Below are 19,505 nucleotides of genomic sequence, written 5' to 3' on the forward strand. Positions count from 1 at the left end.
TACCTGACTTTATATAACAACAGGGAAGAGATACATCTGAGTATCACATAATTTAGGTTTGGTATTAGGCGGAAATTTTTCACGCAGAGGGTGGTGAGACACTGGAACAGGCTGCCCACAGAAGCTGTGGATGCCCCATCCTTAGAGACATGCAAGGCCAGGCTGGATGGGGCCCTGGGCAGCCTGTTCTAGTGGCTGGCAACCCTGCCCACGGCAGGGGGGTTGAAACTAGATGATCTTTAAGGTCCTTTTCAACCCAGGACATTCTATGATTCTATGATTACTGAGTAAATCAGAATGTTACATGTTATACTGGGTTTATAGTTGTGCTGGTGATAATTTGACACAGACACAAGATCCAAAAGCAAAATGTAATGAAATTTTTCAAAAAGGCTTCCAGGAGAAACTCTTTTCCTACAGGAATGAACCTTTCAGGGGAAACGAATTATCTCTTCTGGTAGATGGATGCTTCTGATCAATTCTCAGACACAGATTTTGGTTGCTACATTTTGAAGGACAAATAGATTGCATAATTTGTTCCTAGTGCACTTATTATTTTAGCAAATTAAATTACTGAAAGAGTTTAACATGCATTCCTGGTTTTTAAACAGATTCACTAGGAGTACATAGTAAATGTGTCATTGCAATAAATAGATTCACAACTGGGGAGGGGGGGGTGCAGTGAGTAAAAATTGATTGGGGAAAATGTCTTGAGCTTTTTTCTAAATTCTTTAATAGTAGTTCTCCAAGCTAGAAGAAATAATCGAGAAATGTTATTTGCTGATTATTTCTATTATTTCTTTTTCAGAAAATACCAGTCTGCTAACTCCTTCACTGTCTCTAAAGTAACAGGTTAGCATTTATTTCTTATAAACTCGGTACTACTTTGACTTATGTTTTTTATAAACAGCACACCTTTATTAATTTCTGTCTTACTTTCTTCAGTTCAAGCTATCACCTGTGAAACAACAGTGGAACAATTGTGCCCATTTCAAAAACCGGCCTCACACTGCCCAAGGTACAATTCTTGGAGCCTTATTAATTTAAAATGCTGCCATATTTTCTGTCAGTTACTAATTATCTATAGTTGTCATTGATAAAGGTGACAACAGTAGTTGTAAAAGTGGAGCTTGAAACATTTTAGCAGTATTTTAGTCTTTGATCTAAGGTAGGTAAAGATGGTCTAATGGGCTTTTTCATTAGGAGAATCTCACTTTCTTTTGTCCATGAAGATCTCTCTTTAATCCCTTGGCAAATCTTAGTGAAATCGTTGTTCATTAGATCAAAGAGTGCATATTAAAATGCATTTTTCTTTTCATTGTCCACTATTAAAACTGTGCACCTTGGGCAAAATACACATTATTTCAGTTTATTTGCCAGTAAAACAAATACAATAAAAAGATATGACACAGTTATTTATCATAAAAGTCATCAAGTTGTTTGGAAGTTTTGGAGGATAGAGTGAGCAAATATGTTTGAAAAAAAAAAAAAAGGAGAGATATGTATTGTTAAGATAAGGTGTAGTCTGCAGGTCCGTTAACAGCTTTAAATATATGCGCCATTTCTTTGAAGCCTGTGTTTTAACTCTTCGAAAGGAGCCTGTGCCGCAATATTTTGAGGAAGGAAATCGGTAACAGTTCTTAAAACCATAGATGAGTCAAAGGTAAATACACTGTAGCATGATTTACCGCAAGCTAAGCTGGAGATATCCACAGGATTACTTTCATAGCAATCCTACAGCCAATACAGGAAGCAAGTACAAAGCCAGAACTGCTAGGAAAACATCCCTGCATGTAGCACTTGGGTCTGTGGACTTGTTTGGTGTCTGGCTACAAGTCCTGGCTTTCTAGCTGGGAGATGTGGAGAAGTAAGCAAAGGAGTGGAATGCAGGAATGGATGTGTACAATCTCATACTTCCCTGTTTTTCTTTTTTTCTTCATTATTAAAAATTGAAACTAGCTTAATTAAGAGAAAAATAGGGTCTGTCTTTAAGAAAATTTAAAAATAAAAATAAGGTTAAAAATAACTGAATAATTCTGATGCATCAACTTAAGGAACTTCACAACAGTAGTAGTTCATTCAAGATTCTGTGCATGCTATTAACTTAATTCTGAAAATGTAGTCTCAGGAGTTACAAGCAGTAATCAACTATGGCATTGACTGCACAACCTAATTTTTTCCTTTCATGCCCTCATCATAAATCAGCTGTTCTTCAAAAGGCCTCTTCGACATCTTGCTTCCTTCAGACAAAAATAATTCCTAGTGCATCATCCTATTTTAATTACCCATCTGGTAAGACTGTAGCATGCCCAAGGTATGTGACATGACAAATATTCATTAGAGGATGGATAGCATCCTGGAGAAGAGTGCTTGCCCAGGGCTGCCCCTTGTAGGGCAGCTCCAAAGGCATTAGGGCATGACCCATTTTATAAATAAAACAGCTCAGAGTAGACCTGGAGCTGACTGGCACTTCTTCCTTGTAGCATATGGCAATTACCAAACAAGATGTTGGACACCTTCTATACTGTCATTAGCTTCCCACATGGTTTTCCTGTGCATTTTGGAGCTATAGCAAGCCCGAATCACAGAGAGAGGTTTTCTCAAGGGTCAATAAAATGGAATTGAATAAAGACAGTCTTTGTTTCAGTGGCTTTCTGATCTCTAGAATCAGCTAGGAATCTCATTGCCTTCCAAAGGTTTTAATTTTAGCCACAAATGCCAAGTGCTCACCCTCATTATAAGCTGCTAAATTGGTTTGTATCACTAGGTCATCAGCATCATAGCAGTTCCTTGTTCAGGTATGCCTCTCCTGAGAAGGTATTCATCTGTACAGTTTGTATAGGATGCTGTAGAAACAGATAATAATATGAGTGAACTGTCTGTCTTCTCACTGGCTTTGCTACTGGCCTCCCATATGCTGAGCAAGAACACTATCTGCTTATCCAAAGGGAAGAAGACCAGACCTGTTGAAGTATGTTTTCAAGCACTTTCTTGTGAACCACAGCTTTCACAATACTTTCACTCATATTGTCAAAGCCTCAAAAACTGACAGCCTTTTAGTGTCAGTAAGTACCAATATGTATGTATCATCAAATTTATTTGTATTCAGTAATGCTGATGTTGAATATGATATAGTAATACTCTGATATTCTTCCTAACAGTGTGTTGTTTATTTTTTACATTTCAGGGTGTATTGTCCTCGCAACTGTATGCAAGCAAATCCACACTATGCTCGTGTAATTGGAACACGAATTTATTCAGATGTAAGTATAGTGATCTGCATTGCATTATATAATGAAATATAAAATCCTGTGAAAAACTATAATGTAAAGATAATAAGATACAATATAGATATCCAGCTTTCCTCCATATGCTGATTTTTTACACAGTCTTTTCAAAAGTTCTTCTTTAGACGCTCCCATTTAAGTTAGTGGTACTCAGCTGCTGAAGAAAAGTTATTTGAAAACTCAGTGTAGACTTCAGAAACCCTGGACCCATATTTTAAATTTTTTGTTAAAATTTCCACTTATTTGTTCAGTAGTGGCAGTGTACACTCATTTAAACCCTTGCTCTTTAGACCCTGATGCAACCATAACTTCTGTCAGATTAAACTAACCAAAAAAATTTATTCTGAAAATAAATATCCGCATTCTCATTCTCTTATGTATTTCTTATCTGTGTAGATACCTAAATATTTGCAGCAGGATTTTGACATATTTGTGTAAAGTATCTCACATTGTCATACTATTTTAATGACTAATATGGGGGGGGGGGTTGTTGTTTGGTTTCCTAGTCAACTTTTTTTTCTGTCTTTTCTATATCATTTTTAGTTCTGAAGTGGGTAGAAAGAATGATAAAGAAAGTTCATTTTTATGCCCCTCCTTTGTCTCCTCTCTACGAAGATGCCAGGATGTGGCAGAGAGCAGTTCACATTTTTGACAGTAAACTGTATGTTTTAACTGTCTTTAGCTGTCATAAGGAATATTATGGCAACCAGCTGGGTCAGATTATGATTTTCATTACTTTCCAGCACTTTGAAATGTCTGAAAATAATATGCAAATATTTATTCATCATTAGTTTGAAACTAACTAGTGTCCATTAGATTACCTGAGTAACTTAGGTCCCTGTCCTGAAAAGACTCTTGTCGGTAAGTAGTGTTAGATGTGTGAGCACTTCCAGTTCTGGAATTAAATTGATTTGTGCATGTGAAACTGGGTCCTTAATGTGTATAAGAGGGGCAGTGAAAATAGATTCAGTGAAAGTCCATTTTGTGGAAGACATTTTCTTTCAGTCTTATGGTTGCAATTAAAGGTTACAGCCAAATGTTCCCAATTAATTAGAAAAGACTTTATTGGAGGAGAAAGAAGACCCATTTCTGTTTTACTTACACAGGAGAACATCTCAGAATATGTATTTCTTTTGGTTGGAGAAGTCCCAGATGACTTTAATTAGTATTATAGAATTATGCTTTAAAATTATTTCAGATGTTCTGTCTCATTATTCATCTCCATCATATAGAAATGTATGCAGCCATACTGATTTTAGGAAAAAAAAATGGACATAAATGCAGGTAAGAAACCAGGGATGGGAGTCTTCTTATCAGCTTCAGATGTTCTCAGGGTAGATATCTACACTGAAGGTGCTATTCAAAGTTATGTTTTTAGTATTTTGTAGTACACGCTGTATGGTGGTAAAGGAGATAAATAGGCATCTGGAGAGCAGAATTCATTTGACCTTTTCAGAATGTCTACCTCAGTATGAGATGAATTGCCTAATACAGATGTCTATTCCTCTCCATTTCCTACAGAAAGGTCCGAGGGCACCTAGCTCAGATATAGACAGATGTATTCTACCTATATCTGTACAGATGTTCCCATCAGTAGTATCAGCATTATGCAATTTTCTGCAATATTCCTTTGTTGCTAGCATTTAAATTATTTTAAAACTAAGACACTTTTTATTGAAATTTTTACTAAATAATATGGTCTAGTATTTTGTGCATTATATTTCTGAACTAGTTTCAGGTGAAGTGATTATAAAGAACAATCTATTTAGTAAGTGTGTCCTCTTTTGCAGCTTTTCATGTATTCACGGACAGATTTGTTCGTAGATATAGAGAATTAATTTGCCCACTTTTCATAGTGAATATATTTGAAATTGCAGTCCATGATCTACTTGGTTGATTCCACAAAGCAGATGGTGTTTTTGTAACATTTCTGCAATTTTTTTTTTGTTTCAAAAATGCATATATATGTGTGTGGATGTATGCATATATGTCCATGACTATTTGCACTACTGCTTAGGCCACTTGCATTCAGTAAATTAAGATTTTGCAGAGATATTACAAAAAAAAAGGCAAATGACATTAATAGATGTCACTAATGCAAAAAGATATGTTTACAAAACCATTTTTGTAGTATTCTTGAGGATCTAGTTAAACTTCTTCTTTTCTGGCTTTGGTCTGATCAGACATTCGTTCTTAAACTAATTTCATATTTTGTGGTGACTTCTTTTCCTCCCTGTTCCTGAGAAGGGTTGTTCTCTGGTTTATCAGTAGTGCCCCACAGAATTTTTTCCCTTTTTTCCTCCTATTTCTTTTTTCCTTTGATGTTGCAATGACTGTCCCTAACTTGATTGAAACAAAACCCCTCATTATTTCATCCTCCATTCTTTCAGTCTGCTACCTATTGTCTCTTTGTCTGTGGCAGATAAATCACAGCCATGGTTCATATAGCTAGCATCTGTAAACTGATGTGTGTGGAGTTTTCACATAATACTCATCCCTCTGTGCTCTGTGCCTTCTGTTTTTTCAGTTGACCTCCTTTTGTTTCACTTGTCTTGAGGTAGATTGCAAGCTCTTTAAAACAAAAGTATCTCTTGTTCTGAGTTTATGGTATGATTAGTTTCTTTTCTGAATAGAGCTATTATGGTATGAATAAGAACTGTAGTATCTGTCGTTCTCAGCAGACAGAAGTACAAATTACTCATTCTTCATATGGCCCAAACACATGGTCACCTTTGTGCTTTGTGTCCCTGTTGGCCCTGCTGATAAGAGTTTCCATATGGCAATGCTTTGTCTTGTTGGAAGACCAGGAAAAAAAGAAAGTTTCCTCCTATCTTGTGCTGAAGAGTTGGTTCCACCTTTTAATTTCCGTTAATCCACTTTGTCTAAAACTTTGTGAGTCTTATTTCTGGAATTTCAGAATCATGTCATGTTGACAAGCATTTTAACATCTGTATTTTAAAGCACTTTTCAATGTGACATAATTTCTGAAATAAAATAAAAAAGTTCCCAAAAACTGAATCATGTCAGGCCCGATGTGATTGTCTGAGCTCTGTTGGAGATGATCTTGGAGCACCTGCCTGTAAAGAGATTGTCTGTTGTTGTTGCTGTTAGTCCCTGGATTATCAAGGTACCAAAATAATAAACTTTTTCATATAGAGAAGTTCAGCTGAAAAGTATTTTACTTGCAGGAGTTTTTTAATGAAATTTGATTTTTATGGACAGACCTTAGATGTGCATATGATAGAAGTTATTAACCACATTCCAATTGTTTTATAAGAATTTCTAAAGAGATTAAAGTTCATCTTTATCCTGTTGTTTTCCCAATAGGCAACATTTTCCCAAAGACAATCTCTTACCAGTAGCAACTCTACATTATGAGTTTGATTGGGCAATTCTACAAAAAAATTGAGCCTCTTTTTGGGGGCTAGAGATCGACAAAGTTCTTTTATCTAAAGAATTTGATGGAGGTATATAATTTCATGCCATCTGAGGACTTTGGCCATATTTTTGTTTCAGTAACCATATGTGGAAATATTTCCCTGATACTTGTGGAAATGTATTCATATATCTCTGCTGTGGTAAAATATAAACAAGATGAGGTAAAAAAAGCTATTAAATTGTTCTATAGTCCTGGGATGGTGAGGGAGAGAAGTCTGTGGTTAAAATGCCTTTGCAGAGTACTGCTATGCTGTTGTAGATATTTGGTATTTTGCTGAGTAGCTGAAGAAGGAAAATAATTAAGCAGCTTGGTATTCAGATTCTATGACCTGTTAAATACTAACGAATTTCAGAGGGTTCACAGCACAGCAATAAAGCAGGATCATATAATGCTGTGTGAAATGTTTATGTTAACTTTAAAATACTGCCTTATATATCCTTTGGATTGAGTTCATCAGAATTAAAGAAACAAACCCAAATCTCTGATGAAGACTTCCAGAAAGTGGCATAAGTCTGCTAATGTAAAATACTAATAATATGCTGGAATTTGTGATAGACCTAAGTGTGAAATCCTGTTCTGCTTAATTAAACAAGAAGTTCACCTTAACAGTTCAAGGAAGTGTGATCATGATGAGATAATATTATTAAGTATAGGAAATATTACGACATCAGTACTGGAATCTGATTCCATTTAGATGAAGATTGCCAAACCAATGAGAAGCTACTGAAAGCTCAAAACACATAATGCTTTCTCAAAAAAATTATATTCTGTATATATTGATAAAACTATCTGCATTTATTAATATCTGTTCTTACAAGCTAGTTCTTAACGAATTGATACACACTTAATTGTTCATACATTCAAGACGTATGCACATCTGGACAGTATCATCAGAATATCAGTTTATTTTTCATCTGAAAATAGCCTCTGAGTTGGCCTCATCAACCCAATTCTTCTGACCTCTCCTTTTTCACATATCTCATATAAGCATCTTGCCTTTAACTTTAAAATGTGCATTTGCCGAGCTGTACTTCATTGATCCAGTAACCAATTGTGGTACCAACCCTAACAATGACCCCATCCTTTACTCAAAATAGTTTCCAACAAGTAGTCAAACTCTTCTGTGAAAATCTCCATCCCTTGACTTTATTTTTACTTGACTAGAAGCTTCCAAATAACATTGGAACAGCCAGTATCTTATCTACCCTCTAATGTAATTATGAAGGTATCTACCTGTCTAATGATGTACACAAACTGTAGCCTTTTGGTTACTGCTACAGAGGTGACAAAGTTTGATCTTTTCCCCAATTGTACCTCTAGCTTTTTTTTCTATCTCCGATGTGAACTGAAAACAAAGTTGCTGCTATATTATAGTACTAGTAATTAATAGTGTTCTAGTTCTTCACTGTAGTTACTTGTAAACCTCATCTTTTGTTTCTTTAGACTGTAACTCTGTATTGCACAGGCCATTTCCCCCCCCATGTATTTGAAATGGCACATGATCAGTCTGATCTTTAGTTACTCACATAGTATGAGTACATAAAGGATGCCATAATACTAAAAATAAGGCAGCTACTGTTGTTCAGGATATAACAAAAGTCTTGCAGCCTTGTGAGAAGGAGAAAAAGTACAGAGGATCATAAGTGGCATCCCTTCTGGAATGTTCGAAAACTGCAGCCAGCAGTGTGAAGAGAAAAACTCTAAAGATTCTTTGCGTAAACAATTTCAAATCTTTACTCCTAGAAATATTGTAACATTAAAAGACAAACTATCTAACAGTGAAACTGGCAAGTTCTGTGCTTGGAATGTGAGTAGGAAAATCATTGCTATTTTAAATTCCTGTTGTTATATAGCATTGAGATTACTGAATAGCTATGGTAACAGATATAAATGATTCCACTTCTAACTGGAAGAAATGCAGTTCTTGTTTAAATAGTGGTCTCTGTGACCAGCTATTGATATTTATATTGGCTAAGTTTTTAAGGATGGTTGGGGAGAGATTTATTGCAGTGAAGAATTCTTCCACAAAACAACTTGACTTTAAGTGGAGATTCACTGTAACTGAAACTACACTTTGCTGTGCTGTGTATTGAAGATTGGAACCTACCTTCCGGAGTCTCTAAGAAGTTTTGTTCTTCTGGCAATTAATTTTTAAAAGTGCTGAAGGAGTAGTAGAGGATTGCAAGTTTAAACCAATAAGATAGGAAAGAGACCAGCGTGGCTGAGTCATGACCTGTGGCTCAAACTAAAGGGCAAAAACAAAATGCATAAGCAGTGGAAACAAGGTCAGGTGTCCTGGAAAGAGTATAGGGACACTGCCTGGTTGTGTAGGGTTGGGGTCAGGAAGGCCAAGGCACAGCTGGAGCTGAACTTGGCGAGGGATGCTAAGAATAACAAGAAAGGCTTCTACACGTAAATCAGAAAAGAAAGGTCAGAGAGAGTGTACCTGCTCTGATGAGCGAGGCTGCCAAGCTGGCAACAACAGATGAGGAGAAGGCTGAAGTACTTAACAACTTTTTTGCCTCAGTCTTCACTAGCAACCTCTCTTCCTACACCTCTCAAGGGGATGGGCTGGAAGACACAGACTGGGAGAGCAAAGCCCTTCCCACTGTACAAGATTATGTTCATGACCAGCTGAGGAACCTGGATGTACATAAGTCCGTGGGACCAGATGAGATGCATCTGAGAGTCCTGAGGGAACTGGATGATGTAGTTGCCAAGCCACTCTTCATGATATTTGAAAAGTCATGGCAGTCATGTGAAGCCCCTGGTGACTGGAAAAAGGCTAACATCACACCCATTTTTAAAAAGGGTAGAAAGGAGGACCCTGGGAACTACTGGCCTGTCAGCCTCACCTCCGTTCCTGGGAAGATCATGGAACAGGTCCTCCTGGAAGCCTTGCTGAGGCACCTGGAGAACAGGGAGGTAACTTGAGACAGCCAGCATGGCTTCACCAGGGGCAAGTCCTGCCTCACCAACTTAGTGGCTTTCTACGAGGGAGTGACCAGATCAGTGGACAAGGGAATACCCACGGATGTCATCTATCTGGACTTCTCCAAGGCCTTTGACACAGTCCCCCACACATCCTTCTCTCTAAACTGAAGGGACATGGATTTGATCGGTGGACTGTTCGGTGGATAAGAAATTCTGTCAATATTATTTTTGCTACATATTTTCATGAGAGAAATTAGTGGCTAGAGAATGTAGGTTTCACTCAGATTAAACTTCTGTTAATTTCATAAAGAATTTCCATAGAATCATAGAACACCAGGTTGGAAGAGACTTCAAGGATCATTTGGTACAACCTTTCTTGGCAAAAGCACATTCTAGACAAGATGGCCCAGCATCCTGTCCAGCCAAATCTTAAAAATGTCCAATGTTGGATAATCCACCACTTCCCTGGGGAGATTATTCCAATAGCTGATTGTTTTCCTTGTGAAAAATTTTCCTCTTGTGTCCAATTGGAATCTCCCCAGAAGTAAGTTGTACCCATTACACCTCATCTTTTCCCTGTGACTCCTTGTAAAAAAGGAATCTCCATCTTCTTTGTAGCCACCCTTTAAATACTGGAACATGGTGATAAAGTCTCCCTTAAGCCTTCTTTTCTCAAGGCTGAACAAACCCAGTTCTCTCAGCCTTTCCTCATATGATAGGCTTCCTAGTCCTTTGATCACCTTGGTGGCCCTTCTCCAGACCTCTCAAGCACTGATGAGTCTATAGTTTCCTGGATCCTCCTTTAAGACCTTCTTGTTTTCTGGGACATCTCCTGATCTCCACAAGTTCTCAAAGATTAAGGAGAACAGCCTTGCAGTGAGATCAGACAGCTCTCCTAACACCCTTGGGTGGATAACAGCAGGGCCCATCACTTTGTAGGGGTCAAGCTCCTGTAATAATTCACATACCAACTCTTCCTTCACTGATGGTGGGTCTGGGCTTGCATCAACCTGGATTTTTGTTCTTAAAGCCTGGGGCCCAACAGTGCTGCGTAATTTTGCCTGTGTAAAATCTATGGAATTAGACCCTGATTTAAAAATTCTTCTTTTGAAGCAACTGGGGAGTCTTCAGCTCCTGACTCTATTACCTCACTCAAAGTAGAGGAGCTAAAGCCACTAGTCTTCCATTCATCAACTGTCATAGCTAAGGAATGATGTTAAATCTTTATCTTCTGTTTGATGCTCACATTATACCTTTGACCCAGTTAGCTTTTAGTATTTGTCCATGCCTGGATAAGAAATTGTGATGTTCCCTTTGAATATGCATCACTTCACTGCTGCTTGAGGTTTTGCACCTAGAAATTGAATTATTGCAGTCTATCCCTCACCTTTGGGGTAGGACATCCTCCTAGAAACATACGACTGCAGCATGCATTTGCAGTTCTACAGTTCACTTGTTTGGCTCTGGCTGGAAATTAAAGTAAATCTCCTTATCTGTAATAATTGACTAAGATTTGAGTTTTACTATCTCTCTACTGTTGAAGTGAAGGCTAACAGAGACTTTCATTTTGAAAAGCTCAAGAATTCAAACATGATCCTGATCTTTGAACTGAAATAGCCTGAAATAAATGATTCGGGGTCATGCTGCAGGAGATCTTTGAAGAGGCAGTGTCTATATTCCTATAAACTGGTCTAATCACTATGAAATGTATTTAAATACTGTAATATTAATAAAATTAGTAATGCAATAAATATAATTATTTTATATTTCCTAGAACTTGGTTTAAATGTCTTAGTTTTCTTCTAAAAAAATTTGAAATAAAAGGATGAATGAAAATTAATCTTCTCCTCGTTCTCTCTTAGATATCCAGTATCTGCCGGGCAGCAGTACATGCTGGTGTAGTCCGCAACCAGGGCGGTTATGTTGATGTTATGCCAGTAGACAAAAGAAACGTGTACATTGCTTCCTTTCAAAATGGGATATACTCAGAAAGGTACAGAGCCCAGTTTCAAAGATTACACTTTACCTTTCACCTCGATAAGATTTACAAAGTCTTGTATTGTGTCTGTTTGTACCTGGGGCAGTGCTACAAACCAAACAAATAGGCCAGCATGGGTGACTTGCAGAGCTTGTGTAACAGCTGTGGTGACTTTGGAGAAGCTGTGGTACCAGAGCTGCCTGCCTCCTCTAAGCTTGTAAATCATTACTCTAAAAAGCTGCTTATGAAATAAAATAACCCTGTTGTTTACTTTCCTGGTCCTGTTGCAACTAACAGAATATTTGATAAGAAAATTGCCTTTGTTTTCTTTGAGATTTTTTTAAAATTAACATTAGTGATTTTTCCTGTCCAAGTTAGAGGATCTGCAGTAGATGGGTACTAGTAGCTGATGCAAGTTCATTGGTTCGTGAGGAAATGTTCATTACTGATTTACATGGTATTGAATCAGTGAGCCTGGATCATGAATGGTTTTTCAAACATTAAAATTCACAGTCACTAAAACATATTTTTTAAATTCTTTTCTTTAATGGTTTAACTGTCTTACCTGTTTTTCTGAAAGATATGGAGATGCTGTCAGAGTTCATTTTGTTGTATTCAGTATATTCATGTGTTCTGTGATGATAAGGGATCATTGCATGATGCAGATTAAATTTAATCCCTGAAAGAGTTCTGCAGGTTCTAAAGGAAGAAAGAGAAATTACTTTAAAAAAAATCTTGTACCTCTGTTTCAGTCTTGTAAAGCTAAGAATGATCGTCACCTCTATAATTACAGGCTTCCAGGAAATTTGTGGGGTAAAAAACCTCCAAAAGTTTCTGTAGAGAACTTGGAAGCGGGAAAAGTTATTTTTTTTCTTTTTTTTTTAATTGGGGGTGGGGGAATGCTTGCCCCTTTCCCTCAAATCTTTCAACTGACCTGGAAAGTTGTAAAATACATATTTTCTTTGCTTAGTGGATGACTTAATTTACATATTCTCTGGTCTTTCCACATGACCATCCGGTTCCCTCAGAAAGAGTGCTCCTTATTGTCAGTTCTGTTCTCCATCTAAATCTCCTCATTGAGTAGAGATGTAGCAGGGAAAGTGTTGCAAATTGAATCATCGTTTGTACTTTACTGTCTTGGTAAAGTTTGGAAGGTCAGCAGTATGGAAAAGAGTCCCATGCAAGTTTTCTGTGAAGCAGAAGAAAATGGATTGTAATGCTGTTGCAGGCAACTTGTTTCATTATGCCCTTCCTTACTTTCACCTCCATTTCCCTTTCCTTCCCAGATATGCCTCAGACAGGGCTTGCAAAAGAGAAAACAAATGGGACCATTAAATATGACAAGCTAGCTCAGTTTATAAGACAAAAATATTTATTCTAACAAAAATTAATTGCAGTTGGGTATTTTTGTTTAATTTCTTTTGAAACCAGATATTTATCCATTCAGAAGGCATTTCCTTTGTTTTTGTAAAATATTAATTCTCTTTAGAAATGTATTCTTCAGCATATAAGCGACTAACAAACAAGTGATCTCCTAGGTCTGCAAGTTCTATCTGAATATAATTATTAGAGTAGTGATTATAAGATGCATGTTTTCTCTGTTTCCTAGAGACTTTTTTAGTAATTTATTTCGATAGAACTTTATTCTTTAAACCAGAATCCCTGATCGCAAAGGATTACTTGAATTTTTTTGTGTTATGATTTGTTCCTAATAAGCTGCTTGGAAGAAAACTTAATCTGAAATTCATGCAATTTTTATTTGTAACAGCTTTAAAAAAGTCTTAGATAGTTAAAGATATATGTAATCAGAGGAAGAGCCACAGGACCCTAGAACTGTATTTAACAATTCAAAAAAGTTGTCAATGGAGTGCTGCAGTCTTAAAAGTAACATCAGGAATGTTTTTGTGTTTCAGTTTACAGAATCCTCCAGGAAGCAAGGCATTCAGAGTATTTGCTGTTGTTTGAGTCTAGCAAGTAAAATGTGAAACAGGCAAGTGAAACCAGAGCACTTGGAAAAGAATAATAAAGGCCATTTCTTATAATTCCTAAAATTTGTATAAAGCTGTAACATTATTGTACAGAAGATGTATACTGCTTTCCACCAAAAAGTTTATTTTACATATATATCTTAATGAAAAAAATCTCTAAAAGGAAACATGGGAGAAGAATTCATTTGAAAATCTATAATGATATATAACAGTATTTTGAATCCTGTGTTAAATATTGCTATATTTTCTTAGCAGTTACTCGAATACAGTTAATTCAAAGTTCTTTGTTTTCTTCATCTGAATATATTATTGTATGGTGCTTTACATATGCCACTAACAGTAACCTTAAAACTATACCATAGGGAGGCCTGAGTTTTTATTTCCAATGTACAGAAAGTACACAAAGAAGCCATCCCAATAATTCAACATGATAAATCATGCCTTAAAGTAAATACAATGTTTTGATGATTTACAGTAGCATTGGTCATGCAAGCATAAATGAAGAGCTGGACTGTTTTCAATTTCATACTAATAATAAGTACAAATAACTATTTTGAAGTAAAATGGAAAATATAAAATATAGGGAAATTTTGGGTCATATTAGCATGTTTTCCTTTAAAGAAATATGTTTAAGAGACTGGGCCATTCATGTTTATTTTTTCTTAAATATGGTAATAAATAAAATGTTTATTGGATGCTGCTAAGCTCTTTAGTTCAGATAACCAATTCATTATGGCCCAGTCCTTCACAGATGTTCAGCTATCTTGGGATGGGTGAGTGAGAGATAGACATATATAACTTTGAAGTTGAAAATTTTCATATTGAGAAATGGAGTAATCTGAAATTAAGGAATAAGCCATCAGTTTTGCAATGCGGTTCTGCCACATATTCGTGATTTATTTTTGCTATGTGACTCCTTCAATTTACCTAAATTGGATTTCGGCAAAAACGTAGAATTGTACACATACATAAAAAATCTGCAAGCTTGAGGCCTTAAGCTGTGCATCGTATCCGTATACTATACATTAATATGAGAGTATATGTTCAAGAAAAACTTAAAGAAAATAGTAACAAAGGCTAACCTTGCTCTTCATGACCTGGCAAATACTCCTGCAGGCCAGGAAGTATAGTGGTACGGAGCCCAGTGACAATTATGTCATTTGTTGCTTCACCATTTTAAAAAATTCGTTTATGGTGAACAGCCTTGTGCATTAATTTTACCATATTATGGTATATGAAGGATATGTAGTGGTGATACTATGTTTCTTTCTATGAAAAGTGTAGTGGTGCTTTAAGACTGAAAAGCTGTTAAACTTTATATTTGGTATTTTTTGTTTCTGTTGTTGAATTTATTTCCTTCCAACTTGTAAACTTATTCATATTCTTCATATTTCAGAATACTATATTCTGCCTTCTGTTTTGCTACATGTACTACCTCATGTAGTTAGGCAAGCTTTGTTAGGTTTTTTTTAATCTGTTTTGAATAAAATTAATTTACATAGTGAGAGTAACTTTGACAGTCTTTATTTTTGGATTGTTTGTCCTGCCTCAAGAACAAGAAAATAACAGCCACCCAAACTTTACTTTTTTTTTTCCTGACCTAAACATTTCAAGCATAGGATCAAGCAGTAGTCATAGGCTGAGGTTCTAAATGCTGTAAAGGCATTTAGGTACACAACCTCCATTAATTGCATTGGGAGTTTTATAGATAAATCTGCTTATTTTTTCAAGTTTTGACCAGGGTGTTCGGGAGCAGATTGCTTTTTCATTTTAATGTGGTGGGTTAACCCTGTCTGGATGCTGGGTGCCTACCCAAGCCGCTCTATCGCTCCCCCTCCTCAGCTGGATGGGGGAGAGAAAAAATAGGACGAGAGGCTTGTGGGTCAAGATAAGGACAGGGAGGAATCACCCACCAATTACCGTCATGGGCAAAACAAGACTGAACTTGGGGAAATTAGTTTAATTTATTACTAATATCAAACCAGACAATGAGAAATAAAACCCAAATCTTAAAACACCTTCCCCTCACCCCTCTCTTCTTCCCAGGCTCAACTTCACTCCCAATTTCTCTACCTCCTCCCTGCAAGTGGCGGGGGGGGGCGAGCGGGAATGGGGGTTACAGTCAGTTCATCACACATTGTTTCTGCTGCTCCTTCCTCCTCAGGGGGAGGACTCCTCACAATCTTCCCCTGCTCCAGTGTGGGGACCTTCCCATGGAGGTAGTCCTCTATGAACTTCTCCAATGTAAGTCCTTCCACAGGCTCCAGTTCTTCACAAACTGCTCCATCGTGTGCTCCTCTCTGTGCGGGTCCACACTTCCTGCCAGGAGCCTGATCCAGTATGGGTTTCCCATGGGGTCACAGCCACCCTTTGGGCAGGGGATCGTCCCTGGGCTGCAGATGTATGTTTGCTCTACTGTTACCCTCCATGGCTGCAGGGGCCCAGCTGCCTCACCATGGTCTGCACCACGGGCTGCAGGGCAATCTCTGCTCTGGCACTTGGAGCATCTCCTCCCCGCCCTTCTGCACTGACCTTGGTGACTGCAGAGTTGTTTCTCTCAAATATTCTCACTCCTCTCTTCAGCTGCAGTTGCAGTTGCAAAGCAACTTTTTCCCCTTCTTAACTATGTCATCACAGAGGTGCTACCACCGTCACTGATGGGCTTGACCTTGGCCAGCGGCAGGTCCATCTTGGATCCGGCTTGCATTGGATCTGTTGGACGTGGGGGAAGCTTCTACCAGCTGCTCACCGAAGCCACCCCTGTAGCCCACCCACTACCAAAACCTTGCCACAAAAACCCAGTAAAAGAACTCTGTGTCAGGAAGTGATTATAAAGAAGCCACCACCTTTTATTCAGTCCAACTCTTTGCTGTTGTGGTAAATGTTTCTAGTGCAAATGTTCCTAGCTACATTTGTCTGGAACAAGCAGGCTTGTGTATTCCACCACCTTTTTCTTTCCTCGTAAGACTAATGGTTAACTTGGGAGTTCCAGCTGGGAAATCTATTTAATTGATGGAAACAAAGAGTCTTTGATGTATAACCCCCCTTTTTTTTTGCAGGTGGTGGCAGGGGGCCTCTGAAAGAAGCTTTATGTAGGCTTTGCTGTACTGGCATTAACAGTTTTTCAGAAATGAAATCAAAGTGCAAGTAGACTTTGACTGTGATGGGACTCCAAGTCACCCAATGGCTTGCACCACCTTTCTCTAAGAGCACCAAAGCAGTGACAGAGAAAGGCTTTGCAGTGCCTACAGTTGGGGTTATCAGAACATAAAATGGTGTAAGGCCACTTCTGAAATTAAGGACACACAGAACTGCTGAGGGTGACATTTGAAACAAAATGGTGTGAATGCAACCGTAGTGACTCTTTGCACACAGGCAGGATGCTTTCTTGCAGCCTGGCCTTGCCATCCAGCAGCTCTCCACGTCTGCTGCCTGGCCCATGGGCCCCAACAGTTGCCTCAGGAGCCCATGGGAAGCCTGTTGGGTGCTATGAGCCTGGGCAGTGAGCTAGCTCCTTGCTCTTCTGAAGAGGCAGTAGGGTGCATCCCTTTCTTTGGGCAGTGCAGAGCCTGGGGTGAGGGGAAAAAACAAGACAGTCACATTTTCAGTTGTCATCACAACTTCCTCACTTTGGGTAGACAGGCAATTGGAGTCACATGTGGAAATATAGTTGCCACACCAAATTTCTGCCTTTTTACTCCACTTGTTCTTTTCATCTTCTTTGTTCTGTATATCTTTGCTTCCCTTCCTCTCATCTGCAGTCCAGCCTACGTTTGCTGGGAGTTCCTTGGCAAGAGGGCAGGGGTGCTGTAACAACAAGGTTAGTGCTTGGTGGGAGGAGAAGTGGGGGCTACCTCCAATGTGTGTGAATGGTTGCTGTGAGCAGCTCTACTAATCAACTCAGTGACAAGAAGAAAGGGAGGTGAGTAATTCTTTGTCCTCACATCTTCTGCTGCACAACATTTGGAGTCCTGTTGCTTTCCCACATGCAATGCTTCTATCCTGGTATAAATATCCCAGCTATCAGGCTTTTTGAGAAATTGTCTACTGTAAGTAATGAGTCAATGAGCAGACACTTCCAAGCAGCTGTAGAGTGGGAGCTGCACATTGGTATTTTCGTCTGCACCAGTAGCAACTGTATGCCAGATGGTCACAACTAATTCACAGAAAGCCCAAATGAGTAACTAGCAGTATCAGAAAATTTTTTGTAGCCCAGTGAAAAAAATGTAGAAGTAAAATTTTAAAATCTGAAAAATTACTTGGTTAATGTAATGGTTGCAAAATTATGTTCTTACCTTGAACTAATGAAAAAAGAGTAATCAATAAGAAATAAAGCTTAGCTCATGCTATTCATAATTTTTAGCTTTCCTCCCAGGAAAGGCCTCTAAGTAGCCAACAAGAGTTATTACAACTGACACATAACAATCCTCTGTCCACAAAACCCCAAACTGGTTTAGTATGTTAATATCTGCCATTTATAATTTTTAAAGGGTTAAAATATCAAGAAATGTAAGCCCTCTAAATGCAGTAGGCTTTTGAAAGTGTGTGTGAAGCAGTGAAGAACACATATGAAGATTCTCCCATGATCCTGTGGTATTTCCATTTACGACTTGCTCCATGAGGAATCTTTTCAAAAGAAAAGCATGGCAATCATTTGGAGAGGATTCAAGTATTTGTCAAGCATAGTTCGCTTGCCTGGTGAGCTTTTCAGTAAGCATCGATTGAGGCATTTCTCTGCTATGCTGTATCCCTTCCAGCTGAAGTAGTTAATTTCATAACTAAACAAGTGCTAGGATGAAAGGAGGTGGTCAGACCCAAACAGATAATTCTTTAACAGTCTCTCACCATTTTAGCTATATGAGGATGCTTTAGTTTTAGGGAACTTGGGACCTATACGCAGACAGCTCATAGTATAGCTGGACATAAACTAAGGAAGCTAAGAAACGTTTCTTAAACTTTGTGGATACTGAGGAATTTTAGAGCTTACAGACGTCCTTGTGTCCGATTTCTGCATAGGGGACAGTCTGATCTAGAAATTATACATGAAGAATTTTTGGAACCAAGTCTGAAATACAAGTTGGGATAACATGTGTGTAATTTTGCAGGTTTTTAACTGATGAAATACTTAGTTTCAAGTTTTATGTGTCAGACTGTCAGCTGTCTATGGATTCTCAAAAGATTTAAAAGAAGAAAAGTAACATCATCTTTTTTTGTGTGTGTTGATACATTTGCTCAGGAAAATGCACAGCACTTTACTTCATATGGCAGAGATGTAACATAAACAGTGTCTTCTGTGTGGCAGTTGCTTTTGAAGTATGTTGTGAATTTGGCTTAAAAGTCAGATAACTCAGCTTCCTGTGAATACACCAGGGAAGGTTTATTTCCTGCAATTTCTGTAGTCATACAAAGGGTCAGATTTAGAACTATAAATATTTGGAAGTTACAAAGATTATTCATACAGCGTAGTATTCTGTTTGGAAATTTATATAAATACTGTATGAAATACTGTACTGACACACTTCTGTGTCTTAAGGCTTTTTATAGCATCTGTGGAACTCTAGGGAATTATACAAGGAATGGAAAGCCTGAGGAATTTTGTTTCATTCAGTGTATAATATACATCTTATAGGGCTTTAGATATACAAATGATAGCATATTTTAGTATTCAGAAAATTTTATAAGATTTTATAAAGATATACATTGTGCATATGGGAAAAGAGGCCATACTGTCAGCCTTAGCTTTAGCCTGTCTTTACCGTCAGGAATAAATGATGGAAATAGTATTTTAAATATGGTCACTATTGATATTATTTTTGTTAAATGAGAAGTCCTGGTCATGTACTAGGGGGCTGTGAAAAGACAGTAAAATGTGATTCCTG

General features: G+C 37.8%; 1 protein-coding gene across 1 annotated transcript in view; it reads left to right on the top strand.

The window, feature by feature from the left end:
* CRISPLD1 (cysteine-rich secretory protein LCCL domain containing 1) overlaps positions 1-14,128 on the top strand; it is a 37,895-nt gene extending 23,767 nt beyond the window's left edge. Inside the window, exons 10-14 of the mRNA XM_010081108.1 lie at positions 809-852; positions 946-1,018; positions 3,188-3,263; positions 11,523-11,653; positions 13,552-14,128. Of these exons, the coding sequence (XP_010079410.1) occupies positions 809-852; positions 946-1,018; positions 3,188-3,263; positions 11,523-11,653; positions 13,552-13,603 (376 nt within the window). The 3' untranslated portion in view covers positions 13,604-14,128. The remainder of the gene's footprint in view (positions 1-808; positions 853-945; positions 1,019-3,187; positions 3,264-11,522; positions 11,654-13,551) is intronic.
* Positions 14,129-19,505: the final 5,377 nt, after the last annotated feature.

The sequence above is a fragment of the Pterocles gutturalis genome, unplaced genomic scaffold (genome assembly GCF_000699245.1).
Source record: "Pterocles gutturalis isolate BGI_N339 unplaced genomic scaffold, ASM69924v1 scaffold8074, whole genome shotgun sequence".
Taxonomy (NCBI): Eukaryota; Metazoa; Chordata; class Aves; order Pterocliformes; family Pteroclidae; genus Pterocles; species Pterocles gutturalis.